Source organism: Squalius cephalus, assembly GCF_949319135.1.
Source record: "Squalius cephalus genome assembly, chromosome: 17".
Lineage (NCBI taxonomy): Eukaryota > Metazoa > Chordata > Actinopteri > Cypriniformes > Leuciscidae > Squalius > Squalius cephalus.
In genome coordinates this window covers 530172-543710 of record NC_137138.1, presented here as the reverse complement: position 1 = coordinate 543710, position 13539 = coordinate 530172, and the positions used below count along the sequence as shown (strand labels likewise).

General features: G+C 47.3%; 1 protein-coding gene across 2 annotated transcripts in view; it reads right to left on the bottom strand.

Annotated features, from left to right (window-relative positions):
- The window catches only part of homer1 (homer scaffold protein 1), a 53637-nt gene that overhangs the window by 1409 nt on the left and 38689 nt on the right, over window positions 1-13539 (bottom strand). For both annotated transcript variants that reach the window (XM_079846858.1, XM_079846857.1), the window contains 4 exons: window positions 13028-13218; window positions 4560-4719; window positions 3292-3402; window positions 3122-3202 (listed from right to left, as the gene is read on the bottom strand). In XM_079846858.1, coding sequence (XP_079702984.1) covers window positions 3122-3202; window positions 3292-3402; window positions 4560-4719; window positions 13028-13218 — 543 coding nt within the window. The remainder of the gene's footprint in view (window positions 1-3121; window positions 3203-3291; window positions 3403-4559; window positions 4720-13027; window positions 13219-13539) is intronic.

The window sequence follows — 13539 nt, the reverse complement described above, 5'->3', positions numbered from 1 at the left end:
GGGCTGGATGTGGGCCGGATGTGGGCGGATGTGGGCTGGATGTGGGCTGGATGTGGGCCGGATGTGGGCGGATGTGGGCTGGATCAGAATCAGAATCAGAATCAGAAAGAGCTTTATTGCCAAGTATGCTTGCGCATACAAGGAATTTGTCTTGGTGACAGTAGCTTCCAGTACACATACAATATAAAGTGACAAGACAAGTGACAAGTAACATAGGTATAAATAAAAAAATTAAAATAAAAGATTATAAATTATAAATATATATAAAGTAAAGTTATAAGGTGCTATAATGAAATGTCGGAGGGAAGTATTGCACATGTTTGTTCCACAGTAGGGGAACATTTAAGTGTTCATGAGGTAGATGGCCTGGGGAAAGAAACTTTTCCTGTGTCTGGTTGTTTTTGTGCTCGGTGCTCTGTAGCGTCGACCAGACGGTAACAGTTCAAACAGAAAGTGTGCTGGGTGTGACGGGTCCAGAGTGATTTTGCGAGCCCTTTTACTCACTCTGGATGAGTACAGTTCTTTGAGTGTGGGAAGGGTAGTGCCAGTGATTCGCTCAGCAGTCCGAACTATCCGCTGTAGTCTACGGAGGTCGGTTTTGGTAGCAGAGCCGAACCAGATGGTGATGGAAGTGCAGAGAATGGACTGGATGACAGCTGAGTAGAACTGTACGAGCAGCTCCTGTGGCAGGTTGAATTTCCTCAGCTGACGCAGGAAGTACAGTCTCTGTTGGCCTTTCTTCACAATAGAGTCTATGTGAGTGTCCCACTTCAGATCCTGAGAGATGGTGGTGCCCAGGAACCTGAATGACTCTACTGCAGTCACAGTGCTGTCCATGATGGTGAGTGAAGGGAGTGCAGGGGGGTTTCTCCTGAAGTCCACGATCATCTCCACTGTTTTGAGCGTGTTCAGCTCCAGGTTGTTATAACTGCACCAAAGAGCCAGCTGCTCCACCTCCTGTCTGTACGCAGACTCGTCACCGTTCCGGATGAGTCCGATAACAGTAGTGTCGTCCGCAAACTTCAGGAGCTTGACAGAGGGGTCTTTAGAGGTGCAGTCATTTGTGTACAGGGAGAAGAGCAGTGGTGAGAGAACACATCCCTGTGGAGCACCGGTGCTGATGATGCGGCTGTCGGACGTGATTTTGCCCATTCTGACTAGCTGTTGTCTGTCTGTCAGAAAGCTGGTGATCCATTGACAGACGGAGCTAGGGACAGAGAGCTGGGTCAGTTTGGTCTGGAGCAGTGATGGGACAATGGTGTTGAAGGCAGAACTAAAGTCCACGAACAGAATCCTTGCATAGGTCCCTGGTTTGTCCAGATGTTGCAGGGTGTAATGCAGTCCCATACTGACCGCATCATCCACAGACCGGTTTGCTCTGTAGGCAAACTGCAGGGGGTCCAGCAAGGGTCCAGTGATGTCCTTCAGATATGCTAACACCAGTCTTTCGAATGACTTCATGGCCACAGATGTTAAGGCAACAGGTCTGTAGTCATTGAGTCCTGTGATCTTTGGTTTCTTCGGGATTGGGATGATGGTGGAGCGTTTAAAGCAGAAAGGGACTTTGCACTGCTCCAGTGATCTGTTGAAGATCAGTGAGAAGATAGAGGCCAGCTGGTCAGCGCAGGTTTTCAGACAGGCTGGTGAAACACCGTCTGGGCCTGGTGCTTTCCTTCTCTTCTGTTTCCTGAAGATCTGACGCACATTATCCTCACTGATCTGAAGTGCAGGGGGAGAGGGGAGGGGGATGGCTGGAGGTGTTGATGGCTGTGTAGAGAGATGGTCAGGGCGGGTGTGGGGTGTCTGATCGGGGGTCTCAAATCTACAGTAAAAGACATTCAGCTCGTTCGCAAGATGCTTGTTGCTGTCGGTGCTGGGGGATGGTGTCTTGTAGTTGGTAATGTCTTTCAGGCCTTTCCACACTGATGCAGGGTCGTTGGAGGAAAACTGGTTTTCCAGCTTTTTGGCATAGCTCTTCTTAGCCACTTCAATCTCCTTTGTCAATGTGTTCCTGGCCTGATTAAACAAGATCCTATCCCCACTCCTGTAGGCATCTTCTTTGACCTGACGAAGCTGTCTGAGTTTTGGTGTGAACCATGGTTTATCATTGTTGAATGATAAGTAAGTCCTGGTAGGGATGCATAAATCCTCACAGAAACTGATGTATGATGTTACAGTCTCTGTGAGCTCGTCCAGATCGCTGGCAGCAGCTTCAAAAACACTCCAGTCAGTGCATTCAAAACAGGCTTGTAAGACCTGCTCTGTGTCGTTGGTCCATCTCTTTACAGTCCTTATTACTGGCTTAGCAGTTTTAAGTTTTTGCCTGTAAGTTGGTAGAAGATGAACCAGGCAGTGATCGGAAAGTCCTAGAGCTGCTCTGGCGACGGAGCGATATGCATCCTTTGTTGTGGTGTAGCAATGGTCCAAAATATTATTGTCTCTGGTGGGGCATGTAATGTGCTGTTTGAATTTAGGCAGCTCACGTGTGAGTTTTGCCTGATTAAAGTCTCCGAGAATGATAAGAACAGAGTCCGGGTGTTGTTGTTCTGTTTCTGTGATCAGATCAGCCAGCTGTTGCAGCGCCGTACTCACGTGTGCATGCGGTGGAATGTAAACACTGATGAGAACGATGTGGGCTGGATGTGGGCCGGATGTGGGCCGGATGTGGCCGGATGTGGGCCGGATGTGGGGCGGATGTGGGATGGATGTGGGCTGGATGTGGGCGGATGTGGGCCGGATGTGGGCCGGATGTGGCTCGTACTATATTTGTGTAAATAGTTGTGCAACTGCGCGAACTTTGTTTTGAAGTTTAACGTTTGAGTTCCAGAGGAATTTGTGACTGTTTTGCGTGTTCAACCACAGCAAAGTTTCGTAATGCATGTATTTGTTTAATTATCGTTGCAAGCAATCATAAAATACAGCATAGTGCAAAAAAAAGTATTTACTGTGAGAAACGGATCGGGATCAGGCTTAAAATATAACCGTAATGGTCGGGTCAGGTCGGGTTAAATGACTTCAGGTACGGGCCGGGTTCGGGCTTCAGCTTAAATCCTGTGCAGACGTCTAGTGTGTGTGTGTGTGTGTGTGTGTGTGTGTGTGTGTGTGTGTGTCCGTCACTCACCTGCAGCTTCTGAGCCAGAGAGTCTCTCTGTGCTTGCAGTCGGTCTGCGTTCTCCACTTCCTCCTTCAGCTTCTCCAGTTCCTGTGAGGAGAAACGCATCAGCACTGCGAGGTCTGTGCATGAATCAGCTGATGTGTGTGTGTGTGTGTGTGTGTGCGGTGACCTCTGACCTCCTCCTTGGCCCTCAGCTCGGCCTCCAGCTCCTCGATGGTCTGGTTCAGCTCGGTTTTCTGTGTTTTGATGCCGGCCGTCTGTCCGCTGACACACTCCAGCTCCGTCACCTGAGACACACACACATCAGCTGTCCAGCTGGTCCAAAACGCAGCAGCTCGAGTTCTTACCAGAACCAGGAAGTATGACCATATTAGCCCGGTTCTGTCAACACTGCACTGGCTCCCTATTAAACATCGTATACATTTTAAAATATTGTGTTAGGGTTAGGGTGTAGTCAGCCGGATCCGGGCCGTATCCAGACCAGATGGTGGACCTGTGCCTAGACAAGACACACTGACACAGAGACTGTGTGAACTGAACTCTCACACTGTTGGCTCGTTGGCCAGAGGAGAACTGAGGCTGAGTCTGGTTTCTCACGAGGGTTTCCTCCATTCTGTCACTGATGGAGTTTTGGTTCCTGTCGCCTTTGGCTTTTGTCATTTAATTTAATATTCAACAATATTATTGCTCTCCTGCACTGACACCATTATATGAGAACTGAACTGAGCTGACGATGACATCACGGTTTTCTCCAGAGAGGCTGTATAAATATATGAACTAAATTAATAACTTTTTTACTACAAAAATGAACCATCACTGAACTTCCTTAAGCTGGACTGAGACGCTATTGTCTTCTGGAAACAAACTTTACTGCATTATTCTCCTGTTATCTCTGTAAAGCTGCTCTGAAACTCTCAGTGTTGTAAAAAGCGCTGTATACATAAATGTGACGACTTAAAAGTGAAAAAAGTTAAACAAAAAAAAGTGTGATTATTATTATGAAACATATATATATATATATATATATATATAAATAAAGAATTGCAAGTTTATACATTTTGAGATAAAATCAAAGCCATAAATCTAAAGGAGTTGTGTTCCAAATCTGTTTTGGCTGCAGTACCAAACTCTTCCACTAGAGGACATTAATCTTCCCTTCATTTCCAATGCGCTTGTGTTGATTGTGTATAATACAAGTGTGACTGATTTCCAGGATCATTTAACCCTTTCATGCACGACATCCATTAGATATGCAACTCCCTCAGAACAAAATATATTGAAAAAAAAGTTATTGGCATGATTTTCACTTGTTTAAAAGTAAAAAAAAAAAAAAAAAAAAAGCATTACTTTGTGATTCAATAATTTGTGCATGATTTGTCATGCGTTCACACAGTACGTCGCAGAAGGGTCTCCCCCAGATTTGAGAGTGTGTGTTTGATCTGACCCGTGTGTGGAGCCGCTCGGCCTCGTCCTGATACGCCGCTAGCTGCTGCTTCCACTGCTTGACGTTAGCGGTGGACTCGAGCAGCGCGGCCGTTAGCTTAGCGTTGTTCCCCTTCAGAGCCGCCAGCTCCGCCTCCCAGTGTTTGGTGATGGACGTCGAGCTGCAGGAAGATCAACAGAGTCAGATGAAGAGCGCCTGATACACGGCATTATTACACGGCTCTGTGGAATACTTGATTCTGATTGGTCAATCGCTCCATTCAGCGGGATATCATTCCCAGATAACAGCCGCTGAGAACAGAAGCACAGGCTCATCCGGGTCACTGAAGTCAACAGCGCTACACACTCGCTACACACTCGCTATACACACTCGCTATACACTCGCTATACACTCCCTATACACTCGCTATACACTCGCTATACACACTCGCTATACACTCGCTATACACACTCGCTATACACTCGCTATACACTCACTACACACCCGCTATACACACTCGCTATACACTCGCTATACACTCGCTATACACACGCTATACACTCACTACACACCCGCTATACACTCGCTACACACCCGCTATACACTCACTACACACCCGCTATACACTCACTACACACCCGCTATACACTCACTACACACCCGCTATACACACTCGCTACACACTCGCTATACACTCGCTATACACACGCTATACACTCACTACACACCCGCTATACACTCGCTACACACACGCTATACACTCGCTACACACCCGCTATACACTCGCTACACACCCGCTATACACACTCACTACACACCCGCTATACACTCGCTACACACTCGCTATACACTCACTACACACTCGCTATACACTCGCTATACACACGCTATACACACTCGCTACACACTCGCTATACACTCGCTACACACTCGCTATACACTCGCTATACACACGCTATACACTCGCTATACACTCGCTACACACTCGCTATACACTCGCTATACACTCGCTATACACTCACTACGCACCCGCTATACACTCGCTACACACTCGCTATACACTCGCTACACACTCGCTATACACTCACTACGCACCCGCTATACACTCGCTACACACTCGCTATACACTCGCTACACACTCGCTATACACTCGCTATACACTCGCTATACACTCGCTACACACTCGCTATACACTCGCTATACACTCGCTATACACTCGCTATACACTCACTACACACCCGCTATACACTCGCTACACACACACTATACACTCACTACACACCCGCTATACACTCGCTACACACCCGCTATACACACTCGCTACACACTCGCTATACACTCGCTATACACCCGCTATTCACTCGCTATACACTCACTACACACTCGCTATACACTCGCTACACACTCGCTATACACTCACTACACACTCGCTATACACTCGCTATACACTCGCTACACACTCGCTACACACTCGCTATACACTCGCTATACACTCGCTATACACTCGCTATACACTCGCTACACACTCGCTATACACTCGCTATACACTCGCTACGCACTCGCTATACACTCGCTACGCACCCGCTATACACTCGCTACACACTCGCTATACACTCGCTACACACTCGCTATACACTCACTACGCACCCGCTATACACTCGCTACGCACTCGCTATACACTCGCTACGCACCCGCTATACACTCGCTACACACTCGCTATACACTCGCTACACACTCGCTATACACTCGCTATACACTCGCTACACACTCGCTATACACTCGCTATACACTCGCTACGCACTCGCTATACACTCGCTACGCACCCGCTATACACTCGCTACACACTCGCTATACACTCGCTACGCACTCGCTATACACTCGCTACGCACCCGCTATACACTCGCTACACACTCGCTATACACTCGCTATACACTCGCTATGCACTCACTACGCACCCGCTATACACTCGCTATACACTCACTACACACTCGCTATACACTCGCTATACACTCGCTACACACTCGCTATACACTCGCTACACACTCGCTATACACTCGCTATACACTCGCTATACACTCGCTATACACTCACTACACACCCGCTATACACTCGCTACACACACACTATACACTCACTACACACCCGCTATACACTCGCTACACACCCGCTATACACACTCGCTACACACTCGCTATACACTCGCTACACACTCGCTATACACTCGCTATACACTCGCTATACACACGCTATACACTCGCTACACACCCGCTATACACTCGCTATACACTCGCTACACACTCGCTACACACTCGCTACACACTCGCTATACACTCGCTACACACTCGCTATACACTCGCTATACACTCGCTATACACTCGCTACACACTCGCTATACACCGCTACACACCCGCTATACACTCACTACACACTCGCTATACACTCGCTATACACTCACTACACACTCCCTATACACACGCTATACACTCCCTATACACTCCCTATACACTCACTATACACTCGCTATACACTCGCTATACACTCGCTATACACTCGCTATACACTCGCTATACACTCACTACACACTCCCTATACACACGCTATACACACGCTACACACTCGCTATACACCGCTATACACTCCCTATACACACGCTATACACTCCCTATACACTCCCTATACACTCCCTATACACTCACTATACACACGCTATACACTCGCTACACACCGCTACACACCCGCTATACACTCACTACACACTCCCTATACACACGCTATACACTCGCTACACACTCGCTATACACCGCTACACACTCGCTATACACTCACTACACACTCCCTATACACACGCTATACACACGCTACACACTCGCTATACACCGCTATACACTCCCTATACACACGCTATACACTCCCTATACACTCCCTATACACTCCCTATACACTCGCTATACACTCGCTATACACTCGCTACACACTCGCTATACACCGCTACACACCCGCTATACACTCACTACACACTCGCTATACACTCGCTATACACTCACTACACACTCCCTATACACACGCTATACACTCCCTATACACTCCCTATACACTCACTATACACTCACTATACACTCGCTATACACTCGCTATACACTCGCTATACACTCGCTATACACTCGCTATACACTCACTACACACTCCCTATACACACGCTATACACACGCTACACACTCGCTATACACCGCTACACACTCCCTATACACACGCTATACACTCCCTATACACTCCCTATACACTCCCTATACACTCACTATACACACGCTATACACTCGCTATACACTCACTACACACTCCCTATACACTCGCTATACACACTCGCTACACTCGCTACACACCCGCTATACACCGCTACACACCCGCTATACACTCGCTACACACTCGCTATACACTCGCTATACACTCACTACACACTCCCTATACACACGCTATACACTCCCTATACACTCCCTATACACTCACTATACACCCGCTATACACACGCTATACACTCGCTATACACTCGCTATACACTCGCTATACACACGCTATACACTCACTACACACTCCCTATACACACGCTATACACTCCCTATACACTCCCTATACACTCACTATACACTCACTATACACCCGCTATACACCGCTATACACTCACTACACACTCCCTATACACACGCTATACACTCCCTATACACTCCCTATACACTCACTATACACCCGCTATACACCCGCTATACACTCGCTATACACTCGCTATACACCCGCTATACACTCGCTATACACTCGCTACACACTCGCTATACACTTGCTATACACTCACTACACACTCCCTATACACACGCTATACACTCCCTATACACTCACTATACACCCGCTATACACTCGCTATACACTCGCTACACACTCGCTATACACTTGCTATACACTCGCTATACACACGCTATACACACGCTATACACTCCCTATACACTCACTACACACCCGCTATACACTCGCTATACACTCGCTACACACTCGCTACACACACGCTATACACTCCCTATACACTCACTACACACCCGCTATACACTCGCTATACACTCGCTATACACTCGCTACACACTCGCTATACACTCGCTATACACACGCTATACACTCACTACACACCCGCTATACACTCACTACACACCCGCTATACACACTCGCTACAAACGCTATACACTCACTACACACTCGCTATACACTCGCTATACACACGCTATACACTCGCTACACACACGCTATACACTCGCTACACACTCCCTATACACTCACTACACACTCCCTATACACTCACTACACACTCCCTATACACTCGCTACACACTCGCTATACTCTCGCTATACACTCGCTATACACTCGCTACACACTCGCTATACACTCGCTATACACACGCTATACACTCACTACACACCCGCTATACACTCACTACACACCCGCTATACACACTCGCTACAAACGCTATACACTCACTACACACTCACTACACACTCCCTATACACTCGCTACACACTCGCTATACACTCACTACACACTCCCTATACACTCGCTACACACCCGCTATACACACGCTATACACTCGCTATACACTCGCTATACACTCGCTATACTCACGCTATACACTCACTACACACTCCCTATACACACGCTATACACTCCCTATACACTCCCTATACACTCACTATACACCCGCTATACACCGCTATACACTCGCTATACACTCACTACACACTCCCTATACACACGCTATACACTCCCTATACACTCCCTATACACTCACTATACACCCGCTATACACACGCTATACACTCGCTATACACTCGCTATACACCCGCTATACACTCGCTATACACTCGCTACACACTCGCTATACACTTGCTATACACTCACTACACACTCCCTATACACACGCTATACACTCCCTATACACTCACTATACACCCGCTATACACTCGCTATAAACTCGCTACACACTCGCTATACACTTGCTATACACTCGCTATACACACGCTATACACTCGCTATACACTCACTACACACTCCCTATACACACGCTATACACTCCCTATACACTCCCTATACACTCACTATACACCCGCTATACACCGCTATACACTCGCTATACACTCACTACACACTCCCTATACACACGCTATACACTCCCTATACACTCCCTATACACTCGCTATACACACGCTATACACTCGCTATACACTCGCTACACACCCGCTATACACCGCTATACACTCGCTATACACTCACTACACACTCCCTATACACACGCTATACACTCCCTATACACTCCCTATACACTCACTATACACCCGCTATACACACGCTATACACTCACTATACACTCGCTACACACCCGCTATACACTCGCTATACACTCGCTATACACCCGCTATACACTCGCTATACACTCGCTACACACTCGCTATACACTTGCTATACACTCACTACACACTCCCTATACACACGCTATACACTCCCTATACACTCACTATACACCCGCTATACACTCGCTATACACTCGCTACACACTCGCTATACACTTGCTATACACTCGCTATACACACGCTATACACTCCCTATACACTCCCTATACACTCACTATACACCCGCTATACACCGCTATACACTCGCTATACACTCACTACACACTCCCTATACACACGCTATACACTCCCTATACACTCCCTATACACTCGCTATACACCCGCTATACACACGCTATACACTCGCTATACACTCGCTATACACCCGCTATACACTCGCTATACACTTGCTATACACTCACTACACACTCCCTATACACACGCTATACACTCCCTATACACTCACTATACACCCGCTATACACTCGCTATACACTCGCTACACACTCGCTATACACTCGCTATACACTCGCTATACACTCGCTACACACTCCCTATACACTCGCTATACACTCGCTATACACTCGCTACACACTCGCTACACACCCGCTATACACTCGCTATACACTCGCTATACACTCGCTATACACTCGCTACACACTCGCTACACACACGCTATACACTCGCTACACACTCGCTATACACTCGCTATACACACGCTATACACTCACTACACACCCGCTATACACTCACTACACACCCGCTATACACACTCGCTACAAACGCTATACACTCACTACACACCCGCTATACACTCGCTACACACTCGCTATACACTCGCTATACACACGCTATACACTCACTACACACACGCTATACACTCGCTATACACTCGCTATACACTCGCTACACACTCGCTATACACTCGCTATACACACGCTATACACTCACTACACACCCGCTATACACTCACTACACACCCGCTATACACACTCGCTACAAACGCTATACACTCACTACACACTCGCTATACACTCGCTATACACACGCTATACACTCGCTACACACACGCTATACACACGCTATACACTCGCTACACACTCCCTATACACTCACTACACACTCCCTATACACTCACTACACACTCCCTATACACTCGCTACACACTCGCTATACTCTCGCTATACACCCGCTATACACACTCGCTATACACTCGCTACACACTCGCTATACACTCGCTATACACACGCTATACACTCACTACACACCCGCTATACACTCACTACACACCCGCTATACACTCGCTACAAACGCTATACACTCACTACACACTCCCTATACACTCACTACACACTCCCTATACACTCACTACACACTCCCTATACACTCGCTACACACTCGCTATACACTCGCTATACACTCGCTATACACTCGCTACACACTCGCTATACACTCGCTATACACACGCTATACACTCACTACACACCCGCTATACACTCACTACACACCCGCTATACACACTCGCTACAAACGCTATACACTCACTACACACTCGCTATACACTCGCTATACACACGCTATACACTCGCTACACACACGCTATACACTCGCTACACACTCCCTATACACTCACTACACACTCCCTATACACTCACTACACACTCCCTATACACTCACTACACACCCGCTATACACTCGCTATACACTCGCTATACACTCGCTACACACTCGCTATACACTCGCTATACACACGCTATACACTCACTACACACCCGCTATACACTCACTACACACCCGCTATACACACTCGCTACAAACGCTATACACTCACTACACACTCGCTATACACTCGCTATACACACGCTATACACTCGCTACACACACGCTATACACTCGCTACACACTCCCTATACACTCACTACACACTCCCTATACACTCACTACACACTCCCTATACACTCGCTACACACTCGCTATACTCTCGCTACACACTCGCTATGAACTGTTTTTCTTTGTGGAAGTTTTGCATTTGGTGAGCTGATAAAATATTAAAACTCAGTCAAATCAATATTTTGTATACAGTTATTTAATTATGCCATCCAGTATCCTGGACTCGCTCTCTCTCGTTTCATACAAACGCAGCGGCGGCCATTGTGTGACTCTATTGACAGATCAATATTTTGTGTCTAATTATTTACTGATGTGGCAAGAATCTGTGTAATAAGCGGATAATGTACATCCAGACAGTTGTTATCTCAGAATAAACTCCTTCAGGTGTGTGTGTGTGTGTGTGTGTGTGTTTGTGTGTGAGAGAGTGTGTGTGAGTGATCTCAGAATAAACCCCTTCAGGTGTGTGTGTGTGAGTGATCTCAGAATAAACCCCTCCAGGTGTGTGTGTGTGTGTGTGTGTGTGTGTGTGTGTGTGTGTGTGTGTGTGTGCGTGTGTGTGTCAGGCTGATGAAGGCCTGATCCTGATCACCCTGTCGGGTTTATTCTGAGATTGCAACCGGCTGGATGTTCATTATCCCTGACTTAAAGCACGATGAGTTTTAACCTGTTAACTGTTAGGATCACATGTAAGTTCAGATCTGTGCTGATGAACACACACTCACACTCACACACACACACACACACACACAGACACACACACACAGACACACTCTCACACACCCACTGATCCAAACACGACTCACTCACTCACTCACTCACTCACTCACTCACTCACTCACTCACTCACTCACTCACTCACTAACTCACTAACTCACACACACACACTCACTCACTCACTCACTCACACACACACTCACTCACTCACTCACTCACACACTCACTCACTCACTAACTCACACACACACTCACTAACTCACACACACACTCACTCACTCACTCTGTGCGTGTGTCAGAGACGGCGATCGGCCAGAAGTGCTTCTCATGGGTGATGATTTAAGTGTGTTTTCATCCATATTTAACGTGTGTGTAACACAGTGTTTAATGTAATGTTGTCCGGGAGGCGGCGGAGCATCAAATATTAACACATTAATCGACACACACAGATGAAGGATCAGCTGACCTGTGCGGGAACGGCACGGCGTTGAGCTCGGCTGTGTGTGAGCTGTGTGTGTGTGAGCCCGGTGTGTGTGAGCCCGGTGTGTGTGAGCTCGGTGTGTGAGCTCGGCTCTCGGCGTCAGGCGTCACTCTCTCGTCTGTCCCGTTGATGCTCTCTGGAGTCACAGGAGACTGAAGATCTCCCGGCGCCGATTCCTGACAACAAACACACAAAACAGTCAGAAACACACAACACAGTCACAAACACACAAACCAGTCACAAACACACACAACACAGTCACAAACACACAAAACACAGTCAGAAACACACACAACACAGTCAGAAACACACAAACCAGTCACAAACACACAAAACAGTCAGAAACACACACAACACAGTCAGAAACACACAACACAGTCACAAACACACAAAACACAGTCAGAAACACACACAACACAGTCAGAAACACACAAACCAGTCACAAACACACACAACACAGTCAGAAACACACACAACACAGTCAGAAACACACAAAC